The sequence below is a fragment of the Capronia coronata genome (genome assembly GCF_000585585.1).
Source record: "Capronia coronata CBS 617.96 chromosome Unknown acBCG-supercont1.2, whole genome shotgun sequence".
Taxonomy (NCBI): Eukaryota; Fungi; Ascomycota; class Eurotiomycetes; order Chaetothyriales; family Herpotrichiellaceae; genus Capronia; species Capronia coronata.
Genome location: NW_006912894.1, coordinates 2,955,180 through 2,970,922, shown reverse-complemented (window position 1 = coordinate 2,970,922; position 15,743 = coordinate 2,955,180). Strand labels below are relative to the sequence as shown.

Sequence of the window (15,743 nt, the reverse complement as noted above, 5' to 3'; positions counted from 1 at the left end):
TTCGCTTGTTGCTGCGAATTGCGCTTGATCGGGCGAAACCCGCTTCAAGTGTGCGAATTGCGCTTGCGAGGCTGACGACGCCACTCCGGTCCGGGCGGCCAAGAAAGAATGCATTGTTATATCCGGGAACATTCCTCCATAGGTGTACGAGACGAGAGGGCTGTCAAGAATCGAAGAAAGGTAGACTTAGGCTTGTTGACTTCCCAAGGTCTTTGAAGTCTGAGGTCGAAAGGCGGACGATCAACCATCACAGCACCATTTGTTGTCTAGGGATTCACCGGTCGACTGCAGACAAGCCTGAGGTCTGAAAGGAATCTATCCTACCCGGCACACCCGCCTCTGCCGTGGTCGTTGTTTTTGTTGCAGCATGTCTCCAAGTATAGACGTCGCCGAGAGCCAAGGGGATTTGGTTCCCCTCTGCTCCATCATCACTCCTATTGGCATGCTAGGTGTAAGTCGTCTCCCCCCCCTCAAGATTGAGGAAACTGTCACAGTGGCACCGTGCTGACCAAACACCACGTCCAGTATGGCTTCGATGAAGCACTCACGGATGAGGCTCTTGCCGAACTCACCCAGGGACCAGCCCCAGTGGCTCTGATCATGGACTCTGGCTCGACCGACTCGGGACCAGCCAAACTGGCACTGGGCGTCATGACTTGTCCGCGGTCTTCGTATCAGCGTGACCTCGAGAAGCTGTTGAAGTTGGCCCACAAGTACAACGTGCCCATCATGATCGGTTCGGCTGGCGGAGATGGTGCTGGAGAACACGTGGACGAGTTCTTGGATATTATCAAGGACATTATAGATGGTCCAGAGGGCAGGTAAGTGACAAGTCAAAGTCAAAGTCGTACAGTCTCGTCAATCTGGATTGGGATCATTGACGACAGTCCAGCCATTACAAAACCAAGGTCGTAGCTCTGTATTCGGACATCCCGAAAGAGTTGGTTAAAGAACGCCTTGGAACCGGCAAGATCAAGGGGTACGAACACCTTTTTAGATCATGCTCAGCATTTCTTACTTACTGTCTTCTAGCTGTGGTCCACCTGTACCAACATTGACCGAGGAGAATATAGACGCAGCGCCCCGGATTGTTGCACAAATGGGAGTCGAGCCATATCTCGACGCCATGTACGCGTCGCCCGACTTCAACATCATGGTCGGCGGGCGTGCCTATGATCCAGCTCCTTATGTCGCCTTTGCCGCATACCATGCCATGGGCTCGCAACAGTTGCCCTTGGACACGCTTGGAGCCGAGAAACTCGGAGCTTTTTTCCACTTGGGCAAGATCCTCGAGTGTGGTGGGATATGTGCCACGCCCAAGAGCAGGTCCGCATATGGGACGATCTACGTCGACGGGTCGTTCAAAATCACTCCACTCGAGAAGGGGGCGAGATGCACGCCGCTCACCGTCGCCGCCCACACGCTGTACGAAAAGACTCGGCCAGACCTGCTCGAGGGTCCAGGCGGCACCCTCGACCTGACCCAAACCACATACGCGGCTTTGCCGGACGGCAAATCGGTGCTGGCTCGAGGGGCCCTTTTCCACTCTACCGCAGTCGAAGGGATACCGTACACGATCAAACTCGAGGCTGCAAAGACACGTGGCTACCGGTCGCTCTTCATGGGTCACATGGGAGATCCCGTTCTGACGGGCCAGATCGACAGCTTTCTGGCCAGAGTGCAGGAGTATGTCAAATCGCAGCATCGACATGTCACAGAGGAGTGGGAGCTCGGGATGCACAAATACGGCGCTCTTTCGCCGCCAGGCCAGATCTTCGTGGTCGGAGAGGCGTTGGCGACGAACCAGAAGCTCGCCACCAGCGTGGCATCGGCGGCGAGAATCGCTTGCACTCACGGCTCTTATCCCGGTCAGAAGCAAACCTCGGGCTCTCTCGGGTTCGGAATAGGAGGTAAGCTCGAGCTCGAGACAGGGCCGTGTGCTGAGTTCTGCATATACCACGTCATGGACCTCCAGCCGGGCGAGGAGCGTGGCAGAAAGATTGGCGACGGGGATCAACCCAACAGACCATCCGCACCGCTATTCCCGTGGCAGACTTTACAAGTTGGTGAGGTCGACGCCCCGCCGCCAAAGAAGACGGTTTCAGAGGATGCTCCGCAGGTCCAGAAGGTCAATGGAGTCGTCCAGTCGAGCACCGTGACGTCGAACGGACTTAAACAATCTTCTGGCTCTCAAGTCGGACACCAATTCACAACTATTGGGGAGGTCGCACAAGTCGTCCGTTCCAAGAACGCAGGCCCGTTCGAGATCACGCTCGACCTCATATTCGAGTCGCCCCAGGTCTATCAGACCGTCAAGCGTTCCGGCTTCCTCACCGAGGAGACGGTCGCATCTCTGTATTCGCTTCGCGTCGAAGAAATCATCTTCTGCGGCTTCTTCGACCAGGCACTGGCTTGGAAGGCAACCATTCCGAGGATGACTGACGGCAAGTACTCCACCAGCGGGTCATTCCTTGACGATGACTATCATGGCTCTCAGAAGTACAGCCCTCTAATGAATCTGAAGTTGCCATCTGCGCTGGCGGAAGAGCTGGGCAATATGGCGTAACTTTAAGATAGGAGGGTCGAGGTGCTCAAACCCAAAGGAGTGATTGGCCTTTCCTGCATAAAACCTTCAGACTTCAGTATACCACACTTTCGAGGCATAAAGCGATATATATCGGCTCAGACTCGTCCAGAGCCTAACCACGTCGGCTGAAGGCTTCAGTCTAACGGGTCAGTGTAGGAATAAATTCACATCGGGGATACCTCAGCCTTGTCAGAACATGTAACCGTAAGGCTGTGCTCATGTCTTACAGGAAGGCGCAATCTGATACTGTACACAATGCGGAATTTTGGTTTCAGTCAATGTCCAATTCTCTATGGTACTAAAGCTGAAGCCGGAAGTCAGGCAAGAATCCCGTCGAAGCCAAGCTCGACTGCAGCTGACTTGAGCTCCTGTCTCACTCTGTCTTCAAGCTGTCCTTCTTGGGACGGCGAAAGAGTGTCTGAGGTGGTGCTGGTGGTCGAGCAAGCAGTACGCGGCACGGACTGTAGAAGCTTCAGAACGAGGACCTTGATATTCTCGTAGCGAGGATCAGGGCCTTTCTTCGCAGCCTGAACCGGATGAGAGAAAAGGGACGAGGCTGTCTCCGCAGAGACTATCAATTCGCCGACTCTGTCATTATCCTGGCCCTCAGCGAGGCCGGACTGTGCATCGCTGATCAAGCTTATGCCGTTCTTCGAATCTCGCCCCGTATCAATGCTGTTTTCTTCAAGGTCGAGCGATGAGGATTGCGTGACAATTTCGCGAAGACGTTCCAGTAGAGGTCCGCGGTGCATAGTGGCTACAATCCAAGGCCGTGCGACAGGAAGGTTTGACAGCAGAGCAAGACCAAACCAGGCCTCTGCCTCTGCCTGGATTCGGGTTGCCGATTCGGGATGGGTGGTCTGTCGCTGCGGCTGGGTGATGATATAGGCCATTGCATCGGCAATTGTCAGGTCCGGGTGCGGATAGGCTGGATCAGGTCGCCCAACTAGGAAGAGGAGTTTGCTCTCGATTTGTTGCTCGGTCGATTGGTCGATGTTAGAATGGGGTGATGGTTTTGTTTCTGTTTCTGCTGCGGATGGGAGAGGGTATGACGGTGGAGAAGTGAAAAGGGTTCTGAGGACCTCGATTGACAGTCTGCCTGTTTCGGTCTTGGTGATTGTATCATCAGTGTTATTGAACAGCCACATGGCGGCAAGCAGAACTTCATTGGTGTCGTTTTCCGTGAGGCCTTCTGGTGGCGTAGAGTCAGAGGGAAGATTCCATAAGTACTCTGCCCTGCCCTTGATCAACAGTCTTATCAGGGTTACAGCCTGGCGCTTGACCTCGGTGCTACCGTCACCAGTCTGACTTGGCAGTCTTAGCAGATTGTGCGCTGCGTACATCATGTTGGCCTCACGCAATATATCTTGACCTTCACGGCATAGTGCGAGGCGAGTAGCGAGGTCAACTGCTGGAACAAGAACGCTCGTATCAGAGGTCCTGATCATCAACCTCACCAGCGCGGAGGCTATGGGAGTTGAAATCAACAGGCGCATGGCGCGGTCCATAGAAGTGATGCTGTTGGCAAGCAAGACGCAACTGGACGCCCATGGGCGGGGATTTTGGGGCCTATCTCTCCCTGCCTGGATTAGCGAAATGTCGGTTCCATAGCGTTGAAGTAAGTCGACACAGTTGCGCATCAAGGTCGAGTCGTCATCGAACTTGTCGCCATAAGCACTGAGCGCAGAGATCTCGTACACGATCTTGAGGATGGCTTTTCTGTATGGCTCCTGCACTCCATCGTAGTCGTCGTCACCGTAATCGTAAGCAGGATATGGCAGAAAAATGAGTCTCCAGATTGCGTCCTTGTCTTCGATCAAAGCTCCATAGCAGCCTCGGTGGGCTAGGACATTCAGAACCGCTTGGCAGATTGGGACACGGCAGTCGGTGTCATAGTCGGCCATATCGGCACCCTGTGTCAGGAGAGAATGAATCAGTCCTAGACTGCGCGTTCCCTGCACTTCCTCTGCGTCGTCCTTGTTGAGACTGCGGACTAGTTGGTGGAGACCGTAGAGAGCGACTCGGCTCGCCATCTCCACCAGATCAGCCAGCATATCCAAGCAGTCCTTCGCAGATTCCTTCGCTCCGAGCAGGATCTCGACTGACGTGACTGAATTGTTGGCGTCCCAAAACAAGCCCAGTTTCTGCTCAGCAGCATTGACCACTGGTCCAGCATCGTGTTCGTCGTCTCTGCTCACCTGTGGGAGTGATGGCCATGGGTTTCCTTTGTCGTCGACAGCAGGTTTGTCGTAGTCGATGCAAACATTGTACAAAGTAGGAATCACTAGGTCGCATTCCTGCTTGTTTTGTACCATAGCCATCATTGCTTCCACGCCGCCTCTGCGGATGATCACGCTCCGATTCACATTATTGTCCGCACAACAGTTTGCGATGATCCGAAGAGCAGACCGGATTTCCTCTTGCTTCGATTCGAGCCATGGCCGGGCTACAATTCGCCTCGCAACCTCCAGGATACAATCAGGAGGGACTTCGCCGGCCACTTGCAGTCTTTCTTCTTGCAGGTCGCTTTTTCTGTCCAGACCAAACAATGAGCGCCAGAATGGGACTTCGCGGGTAGCATCGACCAGGACAGTGAAGAGCGGTTGGTGAGTCGGATGCGGGAGCTGAGATGCTGTGTGGAGATATGCAGCCAGAGGTCTCGTGGCGTGCATAACTCCTGTCGTCTCATTGTTTGGATCATTGGCTGCAGTCTTCAACCCAGAGACTACCGCTTCATGCTGGCTCTTGAATTCGAGATCAGCGGGTGGATGTTCTGATAGTTCGCTGCTGAGTTGCAAGCAGGCCTGACTTGGTGTTAGAGACGACATGCTGACTTCTGCGGCAGCCTAAAGGCCACAGTTGAAGACCACGCGTCCTCTCAGAGGCCCATCAAGACTCTTCTAGGGCCTGACAAGTACGATGATCGCAATAATGCTGGGATGCTGACAGTGTTGTTATGGCAAGACGCAGGTCGTTATGCACAACGTTTGCACAATGAACGGCGCATATAGAATCAGGAGAGATATATATACCCCTCGAACAAGCGAAGATACAGTGGTCTTTTCACTTATATCTTAGTGTATCACGAAAAAAGAGCAACTGATAGTTTGCAGTGATGGTTTGCAGTAATAGTCTTCAGTGATATACTACCAGAGTGAGGCTGAGGTTGAGAAATGCACTTGGAGAGAGTAATGCTTCGAGGCAAGGCTGCGCGCCAAGCGGATACGGCGGAGGCCACGACGCGTTACGACGTGAAATGCGTCTCTCCTTTTCCCCATACTAGTCTGCGAGATGTGAACACGTCTGTACAGACTTCTCTACAACTTGAGGACCATAAACACTGTAACTGATCATCCAAGAAACAAAAGATCCTGTTACTTTGAAGGCTACTATAGCCACTTCCACACGAGATACAGGGCCTCTTACGACCATATTACGCTACCCAGCAGTCAATCATGGGTCGCGCGGCGCAGACTATATCCTTTGCCCTTTTGGTTTCTTCGGTATGAAGCCACTGTACCGCGTCTCTGGCATACAGCCATACAGCTTCATGTCCGTAAGAGCTAACCTATCGGAACCAGACATACCTTCTACTCGTCCTCCCACTACTGACGGACGACTCGCCCATTCCGTCGATTCTGCCAACAAAGATTCAAGTGGAGATTATTCCAGTCCTCCCGTTCTGGGCGGTCATCACGCTCGGCACATACCTGCTAGGACGACTAGGTCTTGGAGTCCTACAATTCAACGATACCGAAGAAGCATACAAGGAGCTAATGGGGCAAATCGAAGGAGCCAAGAAGAACCTGGATAAAAGAGGCGTTTCGTGGACCTAGTGGAAAGGGGATGGTTGCGATGGGATGCAATGCGACAAAATTCCAAAGCCAGGGTGGAATGCATTGATTGGTAAGGAAAAAGAAGAAGGGACACCGGATTGCATCATGATATCAACACGGCCTCATATGTATATCACTCGCCGTCTCATGCGAGCTCCTCGCTCCGACTCCATATGTCACGTTGGCAAGCAAGAAGAGCCAAAAACAACTAAAAAACAATGAACTTCGCCGGACCCCATTCAGTCCGTCCACGTCTATTTGACACCATGTTCAGCAGCCATCCTATCATGCTCATCAATGTCGGTGGCCTCCCAAGGATAGCAGATCCAGCAATCCGGCACCGTGACCGCAGCCAGGTATCGGTTCTCATTGATCATGTCTTCAGGAAGATGACCCTTCTTCTCCTTGTCCTTGTTGTGCAAGACGAAGATGCAGAACTTAGTCGGCTCCGTCCTGCCCTGTTGTTTCCTGGCCGTTTCCACATCCTTCTCCAGCTCCTTGACGGCGTATTCGAGTGTAGTGCGGGTGTCGTCGACCTCGTCCACGATCAGGATATTCTTGCCGATCAGGTTCTTCATCTCCAGGGACGACAGATCCAACCACTGCGTGCGCGTGACTTTGGTGCCCGGCTCTTCCACCACGTCCGAGTCGGACAGCTGCTCGTAGAGGGAGAGGCCGATCGCTTGGATAGGGATGTTCGGTGCTCCGGGTTGTTTGAGGAACGATCTAGAACACAAGATACGATGGTTGATCTTAGCATGTGAACTCTTTTGACTTCTTCAATCTGCTTTTCACTTGGCAGAGGGTAGGATGCAAATACTTAGTTGTTGTAACGTACCTGAGAATGCGAGCAGGGACATAGCCGCCTCCGCCAATGGCGATCATGAGGTTAGGTTTGAATTCGTTGAGGATTCTGGGCGCCGCATTCTGGCAGAGCTTATGGATCTGTGCGAACGAAGAAAGAAATCTGTCAGTACCGTGCAGAGCAGTGCTAGACAACCCGCAAAAAACCACTTTCTTTGTCGCTGGACGAGCAACTGCGCTGCAAATGCGAGTGCGAATGCCACTGCAGTCGAGATCAGAAGACCTTTCTGCGCCTACGAGACTCACCTGGTTGTACGTGACGTAGACTTTTTCGACCATTTTGGCGAATGCTGCTGCGTGATAAGGGACGTGTATGTACGATGAGAGAGACAAAGTGAACCTGGAGAACTTGAAACGTAAAGACAGTATGAAATCTCAGAAAGGTCACATCTTCGAGTCCAGTGAAGCCACTTGGGGTCCCGCTCCGCTAAGAAAAAAAGTTCGCCGGGAATCTGGCGCGGGCGGGCGGCGGTCGGCTTACTTACCCCGCGGAATCTCATATAGTACTACCTCTACCGACTGGGGTACTACAGACTACTAGTAGTACTGGTTGTACACAAGTCATATTACCTAGAACTACCTACCAGGTTGGTAGTAGTACTTGTGTAAGTAGGTTACCGGACGTACTTTTGTGAATTTCATGTTATGCTCAAAGGCACCAAACCAGCATGGGTTGGAGGTGGCTGACGATATCAAACTTCTGTCTTTCCATCACCGAATGTCATTATCGGCTACGTAGTTCTGTTCACCTTTGCTTTAAAGAACCATCACAGTAAGCACCTGGGCGCATACCGGTCTTCGGTATGCAAATGCTCAAGGCCGGCTCGACTGGCATGCGAGCAAGATGGTCGCATAACAGCTGTGCTGGCTGACATGCCTCTGCACAAATCCCCACAAGGATAACGCACCAGACGCCAACGCTAGAAGCACCGCAGAGTTCCCAACGACCATGGCTGCACGAAAGATCTCTCATGCTCTTTAGTAGTCCACTCCGGAAGCACCCATTTGGTCATTACTTTCGAGGACACTGCCATTTGTCAGTGGGCGAAGAATGCCACGCAGGTGCCATGCACTTACGAGTATTGTTTGATTAGCGTCCCTTCACCACCTTTTGCCAGATCAATGCTGAAGACGTAGAAGTTGCCCTCGCTTGTGACAACCATGACCTGTGGAGAACTGGGGCTCATGGCCACCACACTGCGCAGCTGACTCAGTGAAGCCCCTGAACTGGACTTTGGTAGCCGGATCCAAGCAAAGTCGCGTGATGGTTCCCACATTTCGGCCACGCCTTTCGGCAAATATCCACCTACTGTCGAGGCGAGATTGATTCCCACATGCTGGGACGTTCTTCGCAGCAGACCCATTAGCGTCCCGTTCGGCTTGCGGCTTGTCAATGCGGTCGGGGATTCTGCGCCATCTTCATCATCGGCCGCGGCGTCGTAAGCCGAGTCGCTTCCCAGACTCAACCGGCGAGTGAAAGCGGTGTTGGATTTGGTCGGTGAGACTGCCTCCTCGCCCTCGCCGCCAGTTTGGCCTGCCTGTGGGCCCAGCTTGAAGATGTGGACGGTCTCGGTGGCCGAGGACACGCATAGCAGAGTTGAGGTGATGTTGAAGGCCATGCTGTATATCCTTGCGGGCATGGACCCCCTCCTAAACTGATATAGCTTGTGGGCGTCTGGGACCGAGAACACCCTAATGATTGTTCCTTTGTCGGAAGCTGTCGCCAGCATTGTGCCTTCGTTGTTGAATGTCACACAAGAAAGTGGAGAGCGATGTGCCTCCACAACATTGACAGCCTCCAGTTTGATGGCATCAAACACCAAGACTTCTCCAGACGTAGGAGGAACATGTGTAGTATTGGGAGGGGCGTGTGAAGGTGGTGCGGACGATGAACCTGCTGCCTTTTGTGGTAATGGATATGCTAGATAGCAATTGTCGGAAGAAGGGGACAGAGCGCAGATGGCTGAACAGGATGCGGTCAGTATCATGAAGATAATAAACATGAAACAAAGACTTGCCTGCAGGATTGGGCGAGGTCTCAATGGTGTAGAGCAGTCTCATGGTCTGGATGTCATAGAGATATATCTGGTCTTCCAGCACGATCACCAGTCTTTTTCTGTTCAACCGCACCGCCAGTACTGTGGTGGGGAAGGTGAGTTCGCAGATTATGGAGTCTCGCTGTACAACGTCAACCACAGTCGGCATGGAGTCCAGAGGTGCGCACTTTTGTATTCTTGATCTGGAGCCTTCTAGGAGACAATATTAACGCGACAAGGGAAGTGGAGAAGAGCATTTCGAGAATGGCAATGTTGCCAGCTTCTTTGGACTCGTAGCATTTCGCGAAAGGATCTGTAGTGAAGATGCGAAATCCTCTGGAAGTGCCTGGCCGAGTTAGTCTCACGATGTAGGACGGTGTAGGACAGTGTACGGTAGAGACATACCGACAGCCAAGTGGCTGTAGTCTTGGTTGAAAGTAACGAAGTTCATAGCCATGTTGAAGTTGGACAGCTCGCCCTCAGACTGCTATGCTGCGGAGATCCATGGATGTGATTCTCAGGCGGAAGAAGGTTGTCGTTGTAGGTGACTGGCTGTTGGCTCAGGCGTCGCTACACTCCGCCTAGAGAAATGCGTCTAGTGGTGAAGGCTTTGTAATTCTGCTTGTCACGTAGCGATTTTGAGAGAACCCAGGAAAGATGAATGAGATCTGTTGCTGTTCAGAGCGGAAGGCTGCATGTGACGTTGGAGTAACACGAGTCAGTGGAACTGAATGGTGGCAGTACGTAGTATTTTGGCTGACTAAGCTGAATGACTAATAACTTATATAAGCGTGCTGCCTGCGCTGCACCCCAGGGTCACGCCTGATCTACTACGTACTATGTTAGGTACTGTTCTTACTTGGGAGTCTACCGTATTGACATATTCAGAGCCAGACTCTGGAATATAATCCCACCCTGCTCGTCTCTTACTGTGGAAGGCCTGGCTGCCTGCTACTTACTTCGATGTGAGGCCAACGCTTTCGGCAAGCGATGATATCTTCCCAAAATGGCGGACGAGATGGAGATTCAAACAGGCTCTCCTCGAGGCGTCAAAAGGACTGCCGAAGTGGCAGGTCTGTCTCTACAGACTCCCCGCCGAATAAGGGCATGCCACCATCTTCCCGCTGGGTCACAGCTTCGCTAATTGAAGTACAAGGCTCTTGATCAAGACGTGGTCAATAAGATCGCGGCTGGAGAAATCATCGTTGCTCCCATGCATGCCTTGAAAGAAATGCTGGAGAATTCGGTCGATGCTGGTTCGACAGCTATTGAAGTCCTCGTCAAGGATGGAGGCCTCAAATTACTCCAGATCACCGACAACGGTCATGGCATCGAGGTAAGTCGGCAGCCAGGTTTGCTCGTACCGTCCTGACCCGCGCCAGAAAGACGACTTGCCCATTCTGTGCGAAAGGTTCACCACTTCCAAGCTCAAGGACTTTGAAGATCTCATGTCCATTGGTACTTATGGCTTCCGTGGTGAGGCTTTGGCAAGCATCAGCCACATCGCCCATCTGCGAGTCACCACAAGGACTGCAACGTCGAGTTGTGCCTGGCAAGCTCACTATGCCGACGGCAAACTATCTCCGGCAAAGCCTGGTCAAAGTGCTGATCCCAAACCCTGCGCCGGTCGCCTCGGCACCCAGATCACGGTGGAAGACCTGTTCTACAACATCCCCAACCGTCGACGAGCGTTCCGGTCGCCTTCAGAAGAGTATGCCAAGATCCTCGATGTCATTACGCGATACGCCGTCCATCGTCAGGGCGTGGCCTTTTCGGTGAAAAAGCACGGTGAATCTGGAGCCGGGTTTTCGGTAGCAGCGGCCGCGACCAAGATTGATCGAATCAAGCAAGCTTATGGCGGTGGTGTGGCCAAGGAACTCATGCAGTTCGAGACCGAGGATGCCAAATGGGGGTTCAAAGCCTCAGGGTACGCCACCAATGCCAATTACAGTGTCAAGCGAACGACTCTACTCCTGTTCATCAACAACCGATCCGTCGAATCATCGGCCGTCAAAAAGGCCATTGAGCAGACTTACCAGATGTTCCTTCCGAAAGGCGGACATCCATTTGTCTATCTTTGTCTGGATATTGAACCCTCCAGAGTGGATGTCAACGTGCATCCTACGAAGCGAGAGGTTCATTTCTTGAACGAGGACGAGATCATAGACCTCGTTTGTATCAATATCCGCGAAAACCTAGCGAAGGTCGACACTAGCAGAACATTCAAGACACAGACGCTGCTCCCTGGAGTGACACCCATGACACCCATGAATGGAAGGGCTGGTGCGATTGCTGAGACGCCTCCTGGCGACGAGAGCGGTGCTTCGCGGAGAACATCAACCACCAAAAAGCCATACGAGAACAACCTGGTGCGAACAGACTCGAAGATGCGAAAGATCACATCCATGCTTCCTCCTACTCTGAGGACCGGGGATTCTCAGGACGAGGCACCGGCCACAAATGGCGTCCGGTACTCAACCACAGACCGAGAGCCAGTCCCGGTGCGTTTGTCGTCGGTAAAGAATCTGCGGGCTGAAGTTCGAGAAGCCATGCACAATGGTCTCACCGAAGTCTTCGCATCCCTGACCTATGTCGGTCTTGTCGACAGCCACAGGAGGCTAGCAGCCATCCAGTCCGGGGTGAAATTGTACCTGGTGGACTATGGACTGGTCTCGAACGAGTTCTTCTACCAGGTGGGGCTCACCGACTTTGGCAATTTCGGGCTCATCCAACTGCAGCCCGCGCCTGAACTGCGCGAGCTACTGGATATGGCTGCACAGTATGAAATCGAAACAGATCCCGATTGTGCTGGGTTGGACAAGGACCATGTGGTGCAGAAAGTCCACGACCAAATCATGAGCAAAAGACAGATGCTGTCCGAGTATTTCTCCCTCGAAATCTCCAAAGACGGCCTCGTCGAAGCCATTCCTCTGCTGTTGAAAGGCTACGTGCCGTGCATGGCCAAATTGCCCACTTTCCTCTTGAGACTGGGGCCCTCCGTGGACTGGACACAGGAGGAGGGGTGTTTTCGAACGTTCCTGCGCGAACTGGCGTCGTTCTATGTTCCTGAACAGCTACCCCCACGCAGCAGCAGACACAACCCTAAACCCAAGCCGGACTCGGCCGACACAGAAATGGATGATGCCCTGGTGGACCAGGGTGATACGGTCGAAGGAAACCGTGGTCAAGAGGACAGAGTTGATCAGGCTGTGGAGAAGAGAGGAAAGGAGCTGGAGCATGTTCTAGAACACGTTCTCTTCTTGGCGTTTAGGTCACGCATCGTCGCTACCCAGGGTATGTTGAAGGGGGTGATTGAAGTGGCCAATCTGAAAGGCTTGTATCGCGTCTTTGAGCGCTGTTGATTGGGCTTGATCAGGCGACGCCATTCCTGGGCTTTGTGGTTCAAGTCGTATGAGATGTATGTGTACGATGACTTTGATACGCAGCAACAATGGGGCATGGTAGAGCAGACTGACTTACATGCAAGACTACTCCTGGTCACAGCACACAGACTTACATGTAAGACGACTCCTGGAGTGACAAGGTTCAGAGCCCTCCTGGACACATAGACAACGAGAAGGACTTCGAGATTATCCAATGAATCGGTTCGTCAGGAGAAAGTAAGTAATCGACCAGACGAGGCTGAACCCATATATGGCCCCCTGCTCTGCGTAGCCCCTGAATAGAGCCAGCCTTGTCTCGTTCACAGAGACTCAGAATGCATCTTGTAAGAACTACAAGATAACATGTCAACATACCTAGCTACTAGTAGTATGAATACACTCTCATGTCTCTTCCCTATCACAGCATATCTTTCCCCCCCAATCCAAACCCTACGTAGCCTCACCCTCATCCCGTCCCATTGTAAGAATACCATACATCGCCCAAGACGCCCCTCCCACTCCCATCCGCATTCAACAAGAACTCGGTCCCACCATTGGCATTCGCGAAATTGCCAAACCAAGCATACCTCTGGACCCAAGGCTGCCCATCCATCCAGGCCGTAGCGTTCTTCATGAACGCGACGACATCGCGACTCGGATAATCAGCCCGGTCCATACCAAACTCCGTGACCCAGACAGGATACCGCGACGCACCGGTCTGGGTATACGCCTGGGTGAGATAATCCATGAAATACTGGATATTGTACGGACTCGCGTACCAGTGCAGATTGATGAAATCGACGGTAAGGCCCAGCTGCGTGGCATTGCCCAGAAACTGCGCGAGGTACGACAGGCCCGACGTGCCCGAGTTGGTGACGGCGGGCGCGCCAATCAGCACGCCTTGACCGGAGAACGGTTGCATGTGGTCGATGTAGCCCTGCAGGGTGCGCGCGAGGGACATGCACGCCGACTGGCCCGAGTAGCATGCGTCGGGCTCGTTGAAGCCGAAGATGGCGTCGGTGTGGTAGGTCTGGATCGAGGCGTTGACGTTGGCTGCCCAGATCGACGTCAGGGACGACGCGTCGTTGTAGAGGAGCGGGATGAAGCGGAATTGGGCGGTGGGGTAGTTGCCGACGTTGTCGGACGCGTTGGGCAGCGAGTAGTAGTTGTAGGACCAGCTTATGTAGCGTGCTGGAGGGGGGTAGTAGGTTAGAGTCGTGACGTTGGTGTATGCTAGCCCGCGTTTTGCTGGGTAGTTTGTAGGTGTGGAGGAGGAGGAGGAGGAGAAGGAAGAGGAAGAGAAGGAAGAGGAAGAGAAGGAAGAGGAATAGAAGGAAGAGGAAGAGAAGGAAGAGGAAGAGAAGGAAGTAGACGATGTGCTGGTGCTGGTGCTAGTACGGGTCCCTGATCTTGACGATGTGGAAGTGGATGTAGATTTAGACGTGCCGCTGTTCGCAGTTGTCGTTGCAGTGCTAGTGCCAGAAGAGATTGTCACTGTGTTGCTGCTAGATCCGGTCGAAGATGCTGAAGAAACGGTAATAGAGGAGGAGGAAGATGAAGAAGAGGGCGGGTGAAGTGTGGTTGTGGTTGTGGTTGTTTGGGCGGTGGTGGAGAAGGACGACGACGACGACGACAATGAAGCACGAAAACTGCTAGAAGTCGATGGCCCGCTTGACACTGTAGATGCTGACTGGGAAGTACTCGTCATTGCAGCAGTGCCAGATATGCTGGTTGATGTAGTGGACAGCACCGAGGTCGGGCTGGACGAAGAAGCACCAGTCCCTGACGAGGAGGGACTTGTCCGGCCGGTTGTTGTCGTACTTGATGCCGCTGCCGCTGTGGACGAGGTCGAAGTCGCACCGACACTGGTACCGGTACTCTGAGCAGAAGAGGTCAATGAAGCACTGCTGGATGTCGCGCCGCTCTGACTGGAGGTGGTTGAATCTGAGACAGATGATGGAACACTAGACGAAGCGATAGTCGACGATACAGACGTCGTGGAGGTATGAGACACTTGAGTCGTCGTGCTGTGCGGAAGGGTTCCCGAGAGACTGGACGATGTTGCATGTTTAGGAGATGTCGATGGCAACGCAGACGTCGTCGTCGTCGTCGTCATGGCTGAAGTCGAGCTCGGCGCTGCGCCTGTTGGGCTATCAGCTGAGCTTTCTCCAGTCTGTGCGGTTCCGGGAGTAGTCAAGGTTGACGTTGATAAATTCGTTGTCGTAGCCGTGGTAGACCTTCCCTCCGTAGAACTCATGCCCAGACTCGTCGTGCTCGAAGCCATCCCAAATGTCGAAGTTGTACTTGTACTTATACTGGGAGCATCAGCATCAACAAAGTCCGGCGCCATGGTCACCTGCAACGCGCCATCAGGAGGCGGACTGTCGCCGAACACAACATAGAGCAGGCCGTCAGAGGTGGCGACGAAAGTGGTGTTCCCGAACCTCAACGTCGTGCCATCAGACGACCATGTATAGCCGGGCGGTGGCGCGGAATCGACTTGTAGAAGCGGCATTGCTCCTGCATAGTTCTCGACGCCCGTATATGTCCCTTCACTTCTGAGTTGTCCATCTGATGTGATGAGGAAGACAGCCGCTTCGTTCTTGTCGGGATACAGAAATGCTTCGCCCTCCACCCAGGTGAGATAGACGGTTGCGCGCTTGTGTAGCTTGTTGCCAAACCCGGTGATTTGGATGATGAACGGACTGGAGGTTGGAAGAGCCGACGTTGTAGTTGTTGCTGTTGCTGTCAGGCTTGGATTCGATGCCGTGGTTGACGAGTCCTGCGTGATACTACCCAGGCTCGACGACGAGGTTTGCGTGCTCAAAGACTCGCTGGACACAGACACAGACACGGTCGACTGGACTGTGCTAGTGGTGCTCAGAGTGCTGGAAGCTGGTGCGGATGATGTCGTTCGGTTCCCATATATCACTGTAGATGTCAGATAGCAGGTGTCCGCCATGGTAGACCCTGGGATCATGTTAGCTGCCTCTGTCAGCGTCGGCGTCTTCATGATGGATATTGGGGATGCTGACCA

The 15,743-nt window shown here is 53.2% G+C and overlaps 7 protein-coding genes across 7 annotated transcripts; 3 read left to right on the top strand and 4 right to left on the bottom strand.

Moving 5' to 3' along the window:
* Positions 1-367: 367 nt before the first annotated feature.
* Positions 368-2,566, top strand: A1O1_02735 (uncharacterized protein; the record flags this gene model as incomplete). Its single annotated transcript, XM_007723645.1, has 4 exons — positions 368-451; positions 526-821; positions 893-979; positions 1,033-2,566. The coding sequence occupies 4 exons, from the start codon at positions 368-370 to the stop codon at positions 2,564-2,566; spliced, it is 2,001 nt and encodes a 666-aa protein (XP_007721835.1).
* Positions 2,567-2,904: 338 nt separating this feature from the next.
* On the bottom strand, positions 2,905-5,415 carry A1O1_02734 (uncharacterized protein; the record flags this gene model as incomplete). The annotated part of the gene is made up of 1 exon (XM_007723644.1): positions 2,905-5,415. One exon carries the CDS (start codon positions 5,413-5,415, stop codon positions 2,905-2,907), a length of 2,511 nt encoding a protein of 836 aa, XP_007721834.1.
* A 627-nt stretch (positions 5,416-6,042) lies between these two features.
* On the top strand, positions 6,043-6,423 carry A1O1_02733 (uncharacterized protein; the record flags this gene model as incomplete). The annotated part of the gene is made up of 2 exons (XM_007723643.1): positions 6,043-6,090; positions 6,169-6,423. 2 exons carry the CDS (start codon positions 6,043-6,045, stop codon positions 6,421-6,423), a joined length of 303 nt encoding a protein of 100 aa, XP_007721833.1.
* A 254-nt stretch (positions 6,424-6,677) lies between these two features.
* Positions 6,678-7,566, bottom strand: A1O1_02732 (uncharacterized protein; the record flags this gene model as incomplete). Its single annotated transcript, XM_007723642.1, has 3 exons — positions 6,678-7,149; positions 7,262-7,368; positions 7,534-7,566. The coding sequence occupies 3 exons, from the start codon at positions 7,564-7,566 to the stop codon at positions 6,678-6,680; spliced, it is 612 nt and encodes a 203-aa protein (XP_007721832.1).
* Positions 7,567-8,265: 699 nt separating this feature from the next.
* Positions 8,266-9,780, bottom strand: A1O1_02731 (autophagy-like protein 18; the record flags this gene model as incomplete). Its single annotated transcript, XM_007723641.1, has 4 exons — positions 8,266-8,314; positions 8,365-9,305; positions 9,512-9,669; positions 9,729-9,780. 4 exons carry the CDS (start codon positions 9,778-9,780, stop codon positions 8,266-8,268), a joined length of 1,200 nt encoding a protein of 399 aa, XP_007721831.1.
* Positions 9,781-10,329: 549 nt separating this feature from the next.
* On the top strand, positions 10,330-12,685 carry A1O1_02730 (DNA mismatch repair protein MLH1; the record flags this gene model as incomplete). The annotated part of the gene is made up of 3 exons (XM_007723640.1): positions 10,330-10,389; positions 10,480-10,659; positions 10,706-12,685. 3 exons carry the CDS (start codon positions 10,330-10,332, stop codon positions 12,683-12,685), a joined length of 2,220 nt encoding a protein of 739 aa, XP_007721830.1.
* A 487-nt stretch (positions 12,686-13,172) lies between these two features.
* A1O1_02729 (uncharacterized protein) lies at positions 13,173-15,719 on the bottom strand (the record flags this gene model as incomplete). Its single annotated transcript, XM_007723639.1, has 1 exon — positions 13,173-15,719. The coding sequence occupies one exon, from the start codon at positions 15,717-15,719 to the stop codon at positions 13,173-13,175; it is 2,547 nt and encodes an 848-aa protein (XP_007721829.1).
* Between the last annotated feature and the right edge of the window lie 24 nt (positions 15,720-15,743).